The 16,003-nt window shown below is 48.3% G+C and overlaps 1 protein-coding gene across 4 annotated transcripts in view; it reads right to left on the reverse strand.

Annotated features, from left to right (window-relative positions):
- Positions 1-399: 399 nt before the first annotated feature.
- Positions 400-16,003, reverse strand: part of SLC45A3 (solute carrier family 45 member 3) — a 29,032-nt gene continuing 13,428 nt past the window's right edge. For all 4 annotated transcript variants that reach the window (XM_043964413.1, XM_043964415.1, XM_043964412.1 and 1 more), the window contains exons 2-5: positions 11,813-12,230; positions 8,196-8,981; positions 6,521-6,786; positions 400-2,338 (exon numbers count right to left, since the gene is read on the reverse strand). In XM_043964413.1, coding sequence (XP_043820348.1) covers positions 1,904-2,338; positions 6,521-6,786; positions 8,196-8,981; positions 11,813-11,984 — 1,659 coding nt within the window. In that variant the 5' untranslated portion in view covers positions 11,985-12,230 and the 3' untranslated portion in view covers positions 400-1,903. The remainder of the gene's footprint in view (positions 2,339-6,520; positions 6,787-8,195; positions 8,982-11,812; positions 12,231-16,003) is intronic.

The following is a 16,003-nucleotide window of genomic DNA, read 5'->3' on the forward strand; positions in this document are numbered from 1 at the left end:
AGGCTGGGGCTTACACATGAGAAGGAGGCTCTGCATAGGTGGGAAGGAGGAGAGAATAAGCCCAGAGAATGTCAAAGGTGCAGAGGTGAGGATTAACTCTCAGCCCACCTCAGCCAGCTCTGTCCTCACCCTTGTTGAATACGTTTTGGAGGGCCCCTAAGGAGTTTCCAGGTGAGTATTCCGTCTCCACAACTACCCTGGGAATTCCCTTCTGGGGGGGCAATCTTAGGCCCATCCACAGTGGGAAAGGGTGGTGGTGTGTAGCACCATCTACTGGAAGAACCCACAACCTGCAGGCACTGAAAGTGCAAATAAAAAATTCAGTGGTGAATTCTGGTCTGTGCCCCCAAAAGGTAGATGGGTATTCCCTCCCACATACAACACAGATATCCTCACTTATTAAATATATAGGAAGCTTCTTTATTTCATCTTAATAAACTTTATACTCTGATTGCTTGCACACTGTACAAAATATTCACTTAGCTAAATAAATAAGACATAAAACATTATTGCAAACAGCATTTACACCCCTGAGGTAAGACCTCCTGGCCCAGACAGGGGTGCTCCTGAGATCCTGTGTTCCCCATGGCACAGTGCATGCCTTTAGGGTCTGAGATAGGCAAGAGGCCTAGGGACAACACAGCAAGGGGCAGGGGAAGGGGTCCCAGTACCAAGGAAAACAGACCTCAAGCTCACAGGGTAGAGATAGAACCAAGGCAGTGGAGCTATTGAGAAGGGATGCTAGGGAGAGGAGCAGAGGGGGATGCTGCATGGAGGAAAACCGAAAGGGACAGGTAAGCCAAGGCACTGTGGGAACCATTTTGTGAGACATTTTTTTAGCCTCTGACAACTGGCTAAGTCATAGACATCCTTATTATTTAGTTTCTAGAAGCTGGAGATGACAGGTTTGGCTCAACCAACAGGGGACCAGGCCCTGAAAGATCTAGTATCCTAAGCCCACTGGGCAGAGAGTTAGCAACAGCCTCCTACTCTGGTAATTAAATAAGTTAAATGTTTAAACAGTGCTGGTGTTAAATACAGAAACCCAAGACCTGTCCAGTTGAATGGGGAAGAGTTTCCAGGCATTGATCAGATACAGGGTGAGGGTCGAGGAAGCAGCAGAAAAGGACAGCACTAGGGTTTGGGCAAAAGTCTCATAAAAAGGGATTTTGTTTCATTTTCCAATCCTGGGGTGGAGGTCGGGGAGAGTTTCAGGCTATAACTTGCTGGGGAGCAGCAGGCTCGGGAGAAATCTCCAAGTGCAGAGAAGAGGTATTAGAGCTTCGCGGGGAGGGGCTGGGGTGGGCAGAGGGGAGCTGGCCTCTGCCCCCCACCCCCAAAGAATCCCCTTTTCCCATCTGTCCTGACTGGAGGGAAGGTCCTACAGACTCAAGTGTTTCCCATAGAGTTAACATGAAGCCCCCAGTGAGTACCTCCTCCCACTGTGTACCCCAGCCCCACAGCCAGAAGCCAGAACTTGAGGCTTATTAGGCCACCCACAGCTGCCCTGGGGCTCTGCTGCTCCTCTGCTTTGATGACCCCTAAAGTCTGCAAGGGAATGAAGAGAGGGAGGGTGCAATACAATCCCCTAGGCACCGGCTCATCAATCATCTCTTCAGCTAAGCGCTTCACAACCACCGGGGGGCAGTAAAGAGCTGCCTCACCCCACTGTGGCAAGGATAGGGATGAGATTTTGGGAACCACAGACTCCAAGTGGGAAGGGGAGGAGGAAACCCTGGGAGGGGGGCTGAGCTGTGATTCTCAGCAGCTCCCAAGCCAAGTCTCGGACAAAGTGAGAATGGAGAGGACAGACAGGGAAATGGAGGGAAGGAGAAAGCTATAAAAGGAGGGGGAGGAGGGGCAGGCTCTTGCTCTGGCCCGTCTCCCAGGGGTCAGGAGACACCTAGATGGAACACTTAGCCAAGTCACTTTTGTCAAACACCACCTGAGTGGCAAAATAGATGGCTATCACCCCAAGGCCTGCTGCGGACACCATGTAGGCCGTGACCGACTGGCTCAGTTGGACAATGGAACCCATGAATAAAGATGGTGCCACTTGGGAGAGAAGGAAGGCACTGTCCAGGATGGCCAAGTCCAGACAGATGCCCCGGCCCGGGCCCACGGGCTCGGCTGCTTCCCCGACTACCATCCTCACCGACACATCACAAGGGGAGGCCCCACACAGCGGGGGTGAGGGAGGAAAGAGGCCGGTGCCCGCAGCCCCTGAGTGTCCATTAGGAAAAGGTCCCCCGGCTTTGGGGCCGGCCAAGAAGCTGGTGGTCAGGCTGTCGCCACTGCTGTTGCTGCCAGTGTCCCCTCTGTATTTGGGCAGGAATACCTGGGAAAAGGGAAGGGGGGAAGAGAGAATATTAGTGTGGGCCTAACCAGACAGGCCCAGAGATTCCCCTCCCCATGCTGCCATAGATAGATCAGCCGAGCATGGAGAGATGAATAGAAATCAGACAGCAGGGACCCAAAAGACAATCAACAGACCTTGAAAGAACTTATAGTTTGATTTTGAAAATGGGGCAGGGGTCCAGGGTGGCCAGAGTCTTTTTATGGGCCCTATTGGGGGGGGGGGAGGTAGAGAAATGGGAACTTCATAGTGAGAACTTCTCCCTCAGGGGCTGGGGGTAGTGGCTGGTCCTTCCCTACCACTCCACCCACAGAACTCTTGACAACAGCATAAAGGGAAGCAGGAGGAATACACACCTATTCTCACCCCAAGCCTGATTAGAAACAGCTGCCTAGTGTTACCTGTATGAGAATGGAACAGAACCCTGGAGGAAAGGGAATGCCTGACGAGTTTATGGGGCATGTAAAAGCAAGAGAAAAAAAGGCAATCGCAAGATAACAGAGATGGGGGGGCTTAGGGGTCCCAGGCCCTGATGACTAGGCCCAGAAGCTACCTTCTTCCCCATCCCACCCCTTTACAAACCCTTTCCTGTAAGCTGGTATCCAATCACACCCCCCCCAGCCCCACCCTGAAGCTATTTATCAGGACACCAAGGAGTCCCCATCACCCCTCCCCCAGGGTTCATTTTTGGGAAAAGCTCTGCTTTGGATCCCCAAACCTAGGGATCATCTTGGGTCTAGGCTGTTCTTAGTGGGGGTCTCCCCCACACTTGGGCAACCTAGCCTGACATTGGCTAGCATCAAAGAGCTGCTTATCAAGAATCCAAGGAAAGAGCTAGGGACACTTCACAACAGAGCCTCCACTGGAGATGGGGAAGACATCTGATAGACTAGCTTTCCAGGGTCAGACCTCCTTCCCCTCTATGAAAGAGGGCAAGTCAGATGAGCAGCCAGAGGCTGGGCCTAGCCCTTGCCCCTGGGCCTGAGAAAGCCCTTCATTCCGTCCAGGGATGGAGGAGATGTAAGGAAGTAGCCAGCTGTAATAGAAGAAGCTCGTTCACCAAGAGCATCCCAACATCATTTTCTGCCCATCTCCTCTTTCCTTCTTTCCTTTGTCTGAAGTTAGATGCTAGGAAAGCAAGCTTCAGCTACAAGCCAAAGTGGAGCAAAATGGTGACAGCAGTGACCACAAGTGATCGGTCCTCTTCACATAAGTCCTCAGCTGGGCCTAGGGTCTCCTCCGTGATGTCAGCCACCCCCACCCCCCAAGATGGCTGCAAAGCTGACCTTAACATGCTCTTCTTCCACTCCAGAGAAAGCCTACAATTTAGTAACACCAGGAAGGGTCAACAGAGGATGATTCCAAGGGCTGGGAGGAACCCCAGACAGAGTCTTTTAGTCCTGATCGGGGACCCCTTCTGCCACTGAAGGCATAAGGAAGAGGAGGCACGAAAGAAAGGCAGATGAGGGCCCTCAGGGAGCCAAAGGGAACCTGCCCCCACTCAATACAACCTCTCACCTCTGCTCTACCCACCAGCCCCAATCCTCAAGGCCAGGCCATATTCTCAGACACCATGAGAGGGCAGCCCGCCCAGTCAACGAGGGGAGAAGGGAAGCTTTCCTTCAAAGCAAATCCTCCCAGGCTGCCCTGTGGGGAGAGGTGCCCAGTAACTGTTGGAATGGACCTTTTCTGCCCCTCTCCCCCTCCCCTATGCCAGCCCGGGGACCTGTGATCTCATCTGTGTGGGGCTCTCCTCCCCAAGGCATCTGCGGTACAACTTACAGTCTTAGAAAGCTGCCCAGGACACTGAGAGATTACATGACTACCCTGGTACACAGCAGGTGCTTAAAAAATGCTTGCTGACAGATTTCGGTTCTACCAAATTCTGATTCTCCACACAGACTTGGGTCAGGGAGGAGCGAGGGACAATTAAGTGGAGAAAATCTCCACAGTAGGTATTCTGTAAGCAAATATACTTCAACTGTCATTTTTGTGCTAGAGTTAATTTTTTGGAGTCGAGGAGGTGGTAGAAGCTGATTAGGAAGCAGGGAACGGAATTATGTCATTCTATATGTATTCTTTTTTGAGGCAATCAGGGTTCAGTGACTTGTCCAGGGTCACACAGCTAGTAAGCGTCTGAGGCCAAATTTGAACTCAGATCCCCTTGACTCCAAGACTGATACTTTATCCACTGTGCCACCTAGCTGCCCCCCATTCTATATGTCTCAGACAGATTTAAACTGAATGGGCATTCCCTGAATCTTCACTAATTTGTGACCATAAAGAGAGGTATTTTTTTTTGCGGGGCAATGGGGGTTAAGTGACTTGCCCAGGGTCAAACAGCTAGTAAGTTTCAAGTGTCTGAGGCTGTATTTGAACTCAGGTACTCCTGAATCCAGGGCCGGTGCTTTACCCACTGTGCCATCTAGCTGCCCAAGAGAGGTATTCTAAAGGAAGACTTCTTAAACTTTTTCCACTTGCGATCTGTTTTTGCCCAAGAAATTTTTATGCAACCCCAGGTATATAGCTATATAAAATAGGTAGACAAATCAAACATTTACTGCCAAATTTCTCACAACCCCCACATTCAATTACTTGACCCCATATGGTAACCCGCAGTTTAAGAAGCTTTGTTCTAAAAGACTTCTAGGTATGAGGGGGCTGCCTGACATTGGCCCCAAAGAACTGACAACTCCATGTGCTTATAACTGAGATTGGAACATATATTCATTTCTAAAGATCACAGGATCATAGATTCAGAGCTGAAAGGAACCTCAGAGGGGATCAAGCTTAACCTCCTTATTTTTACAAATGAGGAAGTGAGGCCCAGGGAAGTCAAAGCGAGTGTTCCCAAGTCACAGCTAGGAAGTGTCTAAGACGTGATTTGAACCCAAGTTCTCTGATTCTGAAGGCGCCGATCTTTCCTTGGTGTCCTGCTGCCTCCCTTTTAACTCACTGTCCCTACTTATGGGCTGGTTGCCTTGCTGTGTGATATGTCTCCCAATTTCCCTCGACCTCAGCCTGAGAAGTCCCCAGGGACAAGGCCTGGGTTTCCCCTCTCCTCTGGCCTCACGTCCTCTTTCCCTCCAGCAGTAAGAGTCTGAATCAAGGGGCTGCTCAGTGTAGGGACGGGGAAAAGGGGCAGAGGGAATGACTGATTGATAGACAGAGGAGCAACCTAAAGAGAAAGAAGGGAGCAAGCATTTATTAAGTAACTACTGTTTACGAAGTGGTTTACACATATTATCTCATTTTATGTTCACAATAATCCTGGGAGATAGATGCTATTCTCATCTCTATTTTACAGTTGGGGAAACTGAGGCAAACAGAGGTTAAGTGACTTGCCAGAAGTCTTACAGTTAGCAAGTACCTGATAATGAATTTGAACTCAGGTCTTTCTGATTCCAGTAATGTACCACCTAACTGCCTCTAGCCCTGGAAAAAAGACCCCCAGATGGAGGAGTTAGTATGGGAAGGAGTAGGTGGGAGATGTCCCAACTTACAGCAGTGCCCAGACCAAACGCATCAGGTGGGTTAGTCTCCTGGGGGGGGGCGTGCTTGGGGAGTTCTGCAATAGGGGATGTCAAGGGGCGGGGGGGGGGGGGGAGAAGAACAGAGGCAAGGAAGTAAGAGAGGGAAAGAAGAGAGAATTAAAGGAAAAGAGGCAGAAAAACTAGGAAGAAAAGGTCAGAAACATTTGGGTTTTTCCCCCCACCACTCGGAGCTTAGCCTTAGGGCTGCAGGAGCTGGGCTCTCAGTAGCTAAGACATCCACCCCTCTCTCCCTCCCTGTTAGAGGATGAATCTACTCATCACGCCTGACTGCTCCCCCTAACAGAGGTCATCTGGTCCTTTCCTCTGCCTCCAAGCCGACCAGATGTGTCTTCTGAGCATCTCCGCTCCCTACTGTGCCTATCCTCGCCCCACCCTACCCCCAGAGGAGCCCAGTCCCTAGACAGCTGTCTGCCCACCCTGAAGGCTCTATAAGATTTCCCCCTAGCAGCCAAGACACATCTCTAACCCTAACCTAAACCCTTCTTGCTGCAACACAAATCTCTCTGGACCTTCAGGAGAGTTTCTCCGGTGACTGTGGGATGGGTAACTTCTCTTATTGGGCTCTGGGTCAGGGTACCCTCCTCTTTCCCATCCCCCCAAGTCCTGGTACCTGCTTCTCACGGTGGTAGAGCGAGGCCAAGGTGTAAGGCAGTATCTGCAGGGCAGAGAATGTGAAGCCTGTAAGGGCAGCTGAAGCAGTGACCACAGGCACGCTCCGGGACAGGCACGTCACACCAGCAGCCACTGGGAAGGCGAACACGCTGGCCAGGTACACCGCCCGGGTGCCAAAGCGATGCACCAGCCGGTCCATGCCCAGTGAAAAGAGCAAGGAGATCATACACTGCAGGAAGAGCCCCAGGCTGCCCATGCGCACACCTTTGGGAAACAGGGCAGGGAAAGAAAACGGGAGTCAGAACAGAGACAAGGTGGGGGGCCTCAGACTCTCCTAATCCAGAGGTTATTGTTAGGAAATGCAGCCTCCCAATGTCCCAACCCCAGGCCACCGTCTTCAGACCTGATGTTCTCAGCCCTGTGCAGATTGTATTCTACAATGTCACCAAAGGCTAGGAAACGGGGGCTATTCTGAGCCCTCCCTGACCTCTGGGGACAGGAGAATTGGGACAGCCAAGGAAACAATCATGTTGCTGACTTGGGGACATGGGGGCGGGGGGGTCAGTAGCTTAAGAGCTGGAAGCAAACTTCTAAGTGGAGTCAAATCCATTCATTTTACAGGTGAGAAAACAAAGGGCCAAAAAAGAGAAATGAGGTGTCCGGGCCATCCCAGATGAGGGAATGGAGGGGAATTAAAACAGTAAGTCATTCATTGTGGGAACTGAGTGAACCCCACTGACTCCATCTTGGGACTCAACTCTGGAGCTAGCTCAGTGGCCTTTCTATTCAATCATGGGTCCAGTCTAGTTTCTGTCCTGGGGAGAAAAAAAAAAAACCTCATTCAATTGTGGAAATTCAGAGAAACCTTTCTTGCATTGTTTGAATCTAGCCCTGTGTGGCTGGGAAGCTAGACCACCTCTCCCTGCTGTTCAGGGACATTTAACCAAGGATCTAGGTTATGCTGACCAGATACCCAGTCAGATCCCAAAACTGATGCAAGGAGTTTTCTCACAATTGTAAATATCAGGCAGCCCATATGTCTTATCTGAAAACTGGCCTGGTACTTACTGGTCAATCAGTACTTGTTTCCTTGTTCCTTTGATTGAATACAGACACTTTGGGGAGCAGAACCTTTGCCTTCTTTAACGATTTCTATTCCCTCTCCCCTCCCAATTTGGAAAGTGCCCAATCTTTTCTCCAATTAGAAATCAGATTACCTAATTTTATAACCTGGTTAATTGTTTTCTTTTAACTACTCGGTCATATTTGATTGTTTTTCATGCATAAAAGTCTGTCTGCTCCCGTATTTGGGGTCCAGGTCTAAGCTGAGGAGGTCTGGTACCGATCTGTTAGGCAATAGTCGAGTATTGCTTAATAAATTGATATACTCAGAAGCTGGAACTCTTGCTTCCTTGGCCATTTCATTTTTGCCCGCCACACAGTGATAGGGTCAAGAACTTCCCACCTTAGAAAGCTGCTCCCCCGGGGCAGCTAGATGGCACAATGGATAGAGCACCGGCCCTGGATTCAGGAGGACCTGAGTTCAAATCCGACCTCAGACACTTAACACTTACTAGCTGTGTGACCCTGGGCAAGTCACTTAACCCCAATTACCTCACTAAAAACAAACAAAAAAAAGAAAGCTATTCCCCCGAGGCAGCAGGCCCCCTCACCTTCGTCATAGTGTCGCCGGGCATCGGTGCCAGGTTCAGCCCTGGGCACACCCTGATATAGCCCTTCACCTACAAAATCAGTGTAGAAGAGGGTGAAAGTCATGAGCGCCATCCAGCTGCACAGCTCGGCCACAAAGAGCCGACGCAAGGCTCGGGGCACTCGGCAGCAGAGCCTGTGGAGACGGGGCAGCAGGGTGGCCAGGTTCCGGAATGCGAGGCGGGCCCGGCATGGGCAGCAGCGAGAAGGCGCAGTGAGGACCGGGAGCCCCTCGGGGGGATCCGACGAGCCCAGGGCTGCCTCCTCGGCCACTAGCAGTGTGGCTGCCATGCAGGTAAGGAAGATGAGGGTGAGCAGGCCAAAGAGACACTCCTCCTGGGTGCCCAGATAAGGGGCCAGGGCGCTGGCGTCCCAGTCAATGGCTGGCAGCAGGTATCCCAGGCAGCCTCCCAAACTGATCATGAAGGCGTACACCGAGAAAGCCTGACGGCAATGGTCTGGGTCCCGGAAAAGGTCAGAGAGTAAAGCCTCCAGTGGGGTGAAGCACACCTGGCCACAGAAGTCCAGCAGCCCCACACCCAGGATCAGCAGCGCCAGCTCCAGGGGCCGAGCATCTGGGTACACCAGCCCGGCCAGGCGACTCGCTCGAGGAATGAGAAAGAGACTCAACAGCACACCCAGGGACAGGGCCCAAATGAAGGGGCGGCGGCGTCCATACCGCCCACGCCATTGATCACTGGCTGAGCCCAGGAAGGGGACAGATACCAGGCCCAGGACAGGGCCAATGCCTGAGGAGAGAACACAGAAGAAGAATCGGTGGAGACTGTCCTCAGTAGCTTTCCCTCCCCCTCTCAGAAGTTCATACAAGATGATTATTTTATTATGTGTGTGTGTGTGTGTGTATACACACACACACATATTCTGTTCATAAAAGATAAATATGTATATGTATATATGTTCAGTTCATACAAGATGACCATATATTTATTTGTATGTGTGCATGTGCATGTATACATGTATATACACATACTTTCTGTTCATATAAGATAAATATGTATATATGTATGTATGTACAGTTAATACAAGATTATTTTTTATATTTGTTTATATATGTGTATATATAGACACACATACACATTCTGTTCATACATGATAAATATGTATATATGAATGCATATATGTTATATATATAAATATATGTTCGGTTCATGCAAGATGATGAAAACATATGCTGCTTGCCCATCCCTTCTGTAGACTTTATCTGTAGAGACAAATCTCCCATCCATGCCTCACGAGTGCAGAGATGATAGCACAGGAAGTCTGGTATGAACTGATCCAAAGACAAGAAAGCAGAAAGCCAAGAGAACTATCTACACCATGACTACAATAACAAATGAAAACCACTTTTCAAGCCCTTTGATGCACGTTAAAGGAAATGACCTTGTTTAGAATCCCTCATTTCCCTCCAAACCCTTCTACATGAAATCTTTCCTGGCGCCCAAGCTGCTGGTGCAGCCTCCCATAGACATCACCTTGGATAATTCGTTTTGCACATGCTCCCATGTACCTGTTGTCTTCCTAATAGAATAGAGGCTCTTTGAGGGCAGAGTCTAACAAAGTACCTGGCACAGCAGTTGCTTAAAGACTGTTTGTGCACTGATCAACTGACCAGTCTAGAGCACGAATGATGAGACACCGGCCCCCAATCAGTTGAGGTTGTAGAAGCAGAGCTGAGCGCATCAGCTACACAGTCCCTGTGTGGCTCCTGTGTTCCTTAGTTTTGCTTACCTGTTTCTTTGTTATAAGGGAGGATTCTGAGGCAGAGTTGGGGAGAGATCGTAATAGGATGAAAAAAAGGCTTCAGGAAAACATTTCACATGATAAGGGGATGGTTTCAAAGAAACTTGTATGAACTGATGAAGAAGGAAGTGAGCAGAACCAGCAGACTTTAATAATAAATTACTCTGAAAGACTTAGGAACTCTGATCAACATAATAATAATGATCAACCAGGAGTCCAGAGGACTAATGATCAAATTAACTAACTACTTCCTGATAGAGAGGACAAAGGCTCAGGTTGCAGAATCAAACATATCTTTTTTTTTTTCCTTGAGAGGGAAACATGGTGAATGTGGTCACCTGGTTTGCTTAACTCTACATGTTTGTAACAGAGGTGGCACTCCCCCCACCCCGCCCCAAAATGGAGGGAATGAGAGATGGAAGGGAGAAAAATCCAGATTTTTGATTGAAACAAAGTAAAAATAAATTTTTTTTTAATTTCACAAGGTAGATGGATATCCTTCAATTAGGTAATGGCTGAACAAACTGTGGATATCAATGTAATGGAAATTACTGTGTTTTAAGAAACAGAAGCCTGGGGCAGCTAGGTGGCACAGTGGATAGAGTACCAGCCCTGGAGTCAGGAGTACCTGAGTTCAAATCCGGCCTCAGACACTTAACACTTACTAGCTGTGTGACCCTGGGCAAGTCACTTAACCCCAACTGCCTCACTAAAAAAAAAAAAAAAAGAAAGAAACAGAAGCCTGGAAAGACTTGAATGAACTGGTAAAAAGTGAAATAAGCAGAAAACAACTCTTTTTTTGTTTTTGTATTCCCAAGAGAGTGCCTGGCACAAAGTAATCAATTAATAAATACTCAGATAATAAATCAATATTAATTGATTATTTGGAAAAATAGTGACAGGAAAACATTTTAAAATACTGTGAAATAATAATGATCAAGCTTGGTTCCAAAGAAAAGATGTGACAAGACATCCCCTTCCCTGCTCCTTTGTGAGAGGAGGATTCATGATATGGAATGCTGCATATGGTTTTGCTCAAAATTTGCCCTTTTCTTCCTCTTTTTTGATATGCTTTTTTTTATAAGGGATGACTCTTTGTTTGTTTGTTTTGCAGGGCAATGAGGGTTAAGTGACTTGCCCAGGGTCACACAGCTAGTAAGTGTCAAGTGTCTGAGGCTGGGTTTGAACTCAGGTCCTCCTGAATCCAAGGCCAGTGCTTTATCCACTGCGCCACCTAGCTGCCCCCGAGATGGCTCTTTGAAAGGAGGGAGAGAGATAGGTGATTGTAAAAATAAGATCAATAAAAACTTATTAAAAAAAAAAAAAAACATTACCCGGGGGGCAGCTAGGTGGCGCAATGAATAAAGCACCAGCCCTGGATTCAGGAAGACCTGAGTTCAAATCAGGCCTCAGACACTTGACACTTACTAGCTGTGTGACCCTGGGCAAGTCACTTAACCCTCATTGCCCAGCCCAAAACAAAAAAACAAAAAACAAAAACAAAAATACATTACCCCAAAAAGCTGATATGGTCAAAAATATTCCTCACTTTTCCTACTTTCCAAAGTAGGATTACCCCTTTGTCACCATGGACCATTATAATGGCATTCCTTGGCACTGCTCACTCAGCAGACATGGGAACATCATAAAATCTCCCTAGTTTCCAGAAAGTCTACTTCCCTCAGCAGGAAGACTAGATGTCCCTGTTCCCTGGATGGTATCCCCCTAGATTAGGTAGGGAAACCAAGGCCCTGATGAAATTTAGGGATAGGAAGGGGCCAACAAAGAGGAGTATTAAAAAACATGAAAGGTAACTTACCCAGGACCATTGTCATAAACTTCTCTTCCACCCCAACTTCTAGTAGCAAGGGTGGCACATAGGTGATCCCTGCGGCCAGGCAGACTTCTAAGCCAAAGGTCAGCAGATTGACCAGCAGGAGTTGGGTTTTCCGATGCCTTAGCAGCCGGGTTGTCCACAGCTTCTGGGCCATGGCCCGCCAAGAAAAAAGTCGGGGAATATGGGAACTGTGAATCAGATGACACAGCAGGAACAAGGCTCAGCTGTGCTCCAGGTCCCGAGACCTTTCCTCTTGTTCTCAGCTCCCAGCTGCCTCTGGCTCATGCAGGAACCCCTCATCTCTACTGTCACCCTGATTCAGGCTAGGTTTCCTTGACCATGCCAAGTGTCCTGTGGCAGAAAGACTCCTCGATGTGGGCACATCTTAGCAACTCTGATCCTAGGAGACAAAACAGCATGCACATGGAGTGTTGGACCTTGGGGATCAATTTTTGATCATTTATGCCAGGGGGTTCTTAAGTTATTATTTTTGTATGTTATAGACACGCTGGGCAATCTGGTGATTGCTGGACCCCTTCTCAGAATAATGGTTTTAGGGGGCAGCTAGGTGGCACGGTGGATAAAGCACTAGCTCTGGATTCAGAAGGACCTGAGTTCAAAGCCAGCCTCAGACACTTGACACTTACTAGCTGTGTGACCCTGGGCAAGTCACTTAACCCTCACTGCCCCGCAAAAAAACCCGAAAACAAAAACAAACAGAATAATGGTTTTAAATGTATATAATGCATATGATTGTAAAGGAAATATATTAGAATAGAGTTATCAAAATATTATTTTAAAATAAATTCACAGGGGGCAGCTGGGTGGCACAGTTGATAGAGTACTAGCCCTGGATTCAGGAGGACCCAAGTTCAAATCTGACCTCAGACACTTGACACTTACTAGCTGTGTGACCCTGGGCAAGTCACTTAGTCTGACAGTTTCCTCAACTATATCATAATAGCATCTACCTCCTAGGTTTGCTGTGAGGGTTAAATAAGGCATTTTTTGTGAAGTGTTTAGCAGAATGCCTGGCACATAGTTGGTTCTTAATAAATGCTTGTTCCCTTTCCCTCCCCTCTTAGTGCATTGCCTTCCAAGCACCCTCCTCACCATCCATCCATCCATCCAAAAATAGATATATTTTAATGTTAGCTTAAGGCTAATATCATTAGAAAGACAAATCGGCTGCCAAAACAAAAATCATATCACATATTCCACATTCAAAATGAAATAGTTTGTAATTATTTTCTGGCTTGAATTTCCTATGGAACAACTCTTTCCCATCAATATGGGAAACAAGGCTACCGAATCCCAGTCCTGTCCCCCGTCTCCCCCCACCTCATTCCCGTGTTCCACCCCCACCCTTACCCCTGAGCTGCTCCATGGGTTTGGGTTTGATGTGGACTCCCCCTGAACCCTTAATCTCCTATCCCTCTGTATTTCCCAAAGCTAGATTGCTTTAAGCCCCTCTTCTGTAGTGGTGGTGGGCAGCATTTCTTATTTCTCTCACCCTAGCAGTGGGAGCCTTTCTTGCCCTCCCCTAAAAGAAGCAGCGGGTCGAGGTTAAGTAATAAAGACTATGCTTTGGGGATGCCTTAACTTTAAGCTTGTCAGTAAAACATTTTAAAATGTCTCTGGGGAAAGCTGTTTCAATAAGAAAGAAACATTCCCACCATGAGCCGTTCCAACTGTTCTGAGGCTGTTCCCAGGGAGTTGGTCTCAACCACACAACCTGGAAACACCTGTGATGCCCATATTCCCCCCCTGAGTCTGGCACGGTGCCCTCCTCTCCCACCCAGTTCCTATTCAGACCGGCAGCCATCAGCAGAACATTAGTTCTCAGCAGGGGTTCCCACCGAGGAATCCATATGTACTTTTCCAATACCAACCCCTCGTTGGGTGAGTCACCGGGTATCCACCACACACTACTGTGTGGCACAAGTGCCAGCTGTTCTAGGATCAATAAAAAAGGGGCAGCGATCAGGAACATTGGGGGACCTGAAGGACTCCTCCTGAAGGGGTGCCGTCTTCTCCAGCTTGTGGGAGGGGTGGGGGGAGGAGGAAATAAGGGCAGTTTCACATTCTCACTATCCCCAGAAAGACCAGCTCAAATCCCGTTCCCTCCCACCCTCACCAAGCTCATTCAACTCAGACCAAATGACCACATTTTTACAGACTTGTCTAAACTCACCCAGATGACAAACATACATGTGCTGAAATTCAATTCCTTTGACCGCCTCAGGCTTGTGAAATCTGTACATAACAATGGAGAGCTCATTTATCTCCATTAACGCCTTTATTTCCCCTAACTAGATAAGGTGACTGGCCTCAAGTATCTTCTTTGTCACCTTTCCTCTGCATCCCCAACGGATGAGCAAAGAGTAAGTAGGTGTTCTAAGACTTCCCAAAGGAGGGTCCAAACCCAGAGAGCCACCTACATGCCTGTCACTTAACTCTGACCCAGAACGGGGTCTCTGTGACCCAAGCCTCCAGTCACAGGAGTTCCTATCTGGGTACCTCATCTGCCACAGAACACTGCACACAGTAATGCTAGCTGGACTAGGACTGAAATTCAACATATGCAACATAGATCTCATCTTCCCCTTTCCTCTAAACTTCCTTACTTCTGTTGAAGACACCAGCGTCCTTCCAGTACAGGTTCACGGCCTCAAACTGATCCTTTGATCTTCAATCTCCCTCATTCCCCTAAACCTCTATATTAATGGGCAGCTAGCTGGGTTGGCACAGCACATAGAGTACTGGCCTGGAGTCAGGAAGACTCCTTTTTCTGGATGACCCTGGGCAAGTCACTAAACCCTGTTTGCCTCAGTTTCCTCATCTATAAAATGAGCTGGAGAAGGAAATGGCAAACAGCTCCAGGATCTCTTCCAAGAAAACCCCAAATGGGGTCATGAAAAGTCAGGCACAACTGAACAAAAATCCTCTCTCTCCACCCTAGCTCAAAAGCCCTCACCTTTCACCTAAATTACTGCAACATCTGCAGAGGATTGTAGATTTAGAGCTGAAAGGGACCACAGGGGCTATCTAGTTCAAGAATCTCATTTTGCAAGTGAGAGAAATTGAGGGAGAGGGAAAGAGGGAGACACAGAGATGGAGAAGGGAGGGTTTAAAAAAGTCACTTAGGTGGTAAGTGACAAAGCCAAAATTCCTAACTGGTGCCCTTGCATCAAGTCTTTCCCCTCTCCAATCTATATGCCACAGTTGCCAAAACTATATCCCTAGGGGCAGCTAGGTGGCGCAGTGGATAAAGCACTGGCCCTGTACTCAGGAGGACCTGAGTTCAAATCCAGCCTCAGACACTTGACACTTGCTAGCTGTGTGACCCTGGGCAAGTCATTTAACCCTTATTGCCCTGCCCCCCCCCAAGATTCAAAATTATATCCCTAAAGCACAGACCCAAACATGTAACTCCCCTGGTCAAGGATCTCCAGTATCTCCCTATTGCCTCTAGGATAAACTTCAAGCTCCCTCAATTGGTATTTAAAGGCCTTCAGTCCGGCACCAGCCTACCTTTCCTCTTCATTAACAGTTAATTGGGGGCTGATAGGTGGCGCAGTGGATAGAGCACCGGCCCTGGAGTCAGGAGAACCTGAGTTCAAATCTGACCTCAGACACTTAACACTTACTAGCTGTGTGACCCTGGGAAAGTCACTTAACCCCAATTGCCTCACTAAAAAAACCCCAAACAAACAAACAAAAAAATAGTTAATTGACTGTTCTCAGAATTCACCATTTTATCTTCCCCAGCCATGCTCAGCCCAGAGTCCCCTTTGCCTAGAATGCCTTCCCCTTCTTCCCTCTCTGCCTCTCAGAGCAGTTTGGCTTCGATGCCACCTCCTTTAGGAAACCTTCCCTGACCATTTTAGATATTAATACTCTCCTATCTGTGACGATACTGTATCCATCTCCTTCCCCTTCCCAATAGAAGGAAAAGGCCTTGAAAGCAAGACCTGTTTTTCATTTTTTCTTTGTATCCCCCAGTGCCCAGAAAGGTGCCTTACAGAAAGTAGGTGCCTCGGGTCATGGGGCTTGCCCCACGGGCAGCAAAGCAGCGGGCAAGGATTAGAAAACCAAAAGGGAGGTGGGTAGAGAACCACAGCACCCCAAGGGTTTTACCCTGGTTTCTCATGGGCTCTGAGCGTCATCACC

Source organism: Dromiciops gliroides, chromosome 4 (assembly GCF_019393635.1).
Source record: "Dromiciops gliroides isolate mDroGli1 chromosome 4, mDroGli1.pri, whole genome shotgun sequence".
Taxonomy (NCBI): Eukaryota; Metazoa; Chordata; class Mammalia; order Microbiotheria; family Microbiotheriidae; genus Dromiciops; species Dromiciops gliroides.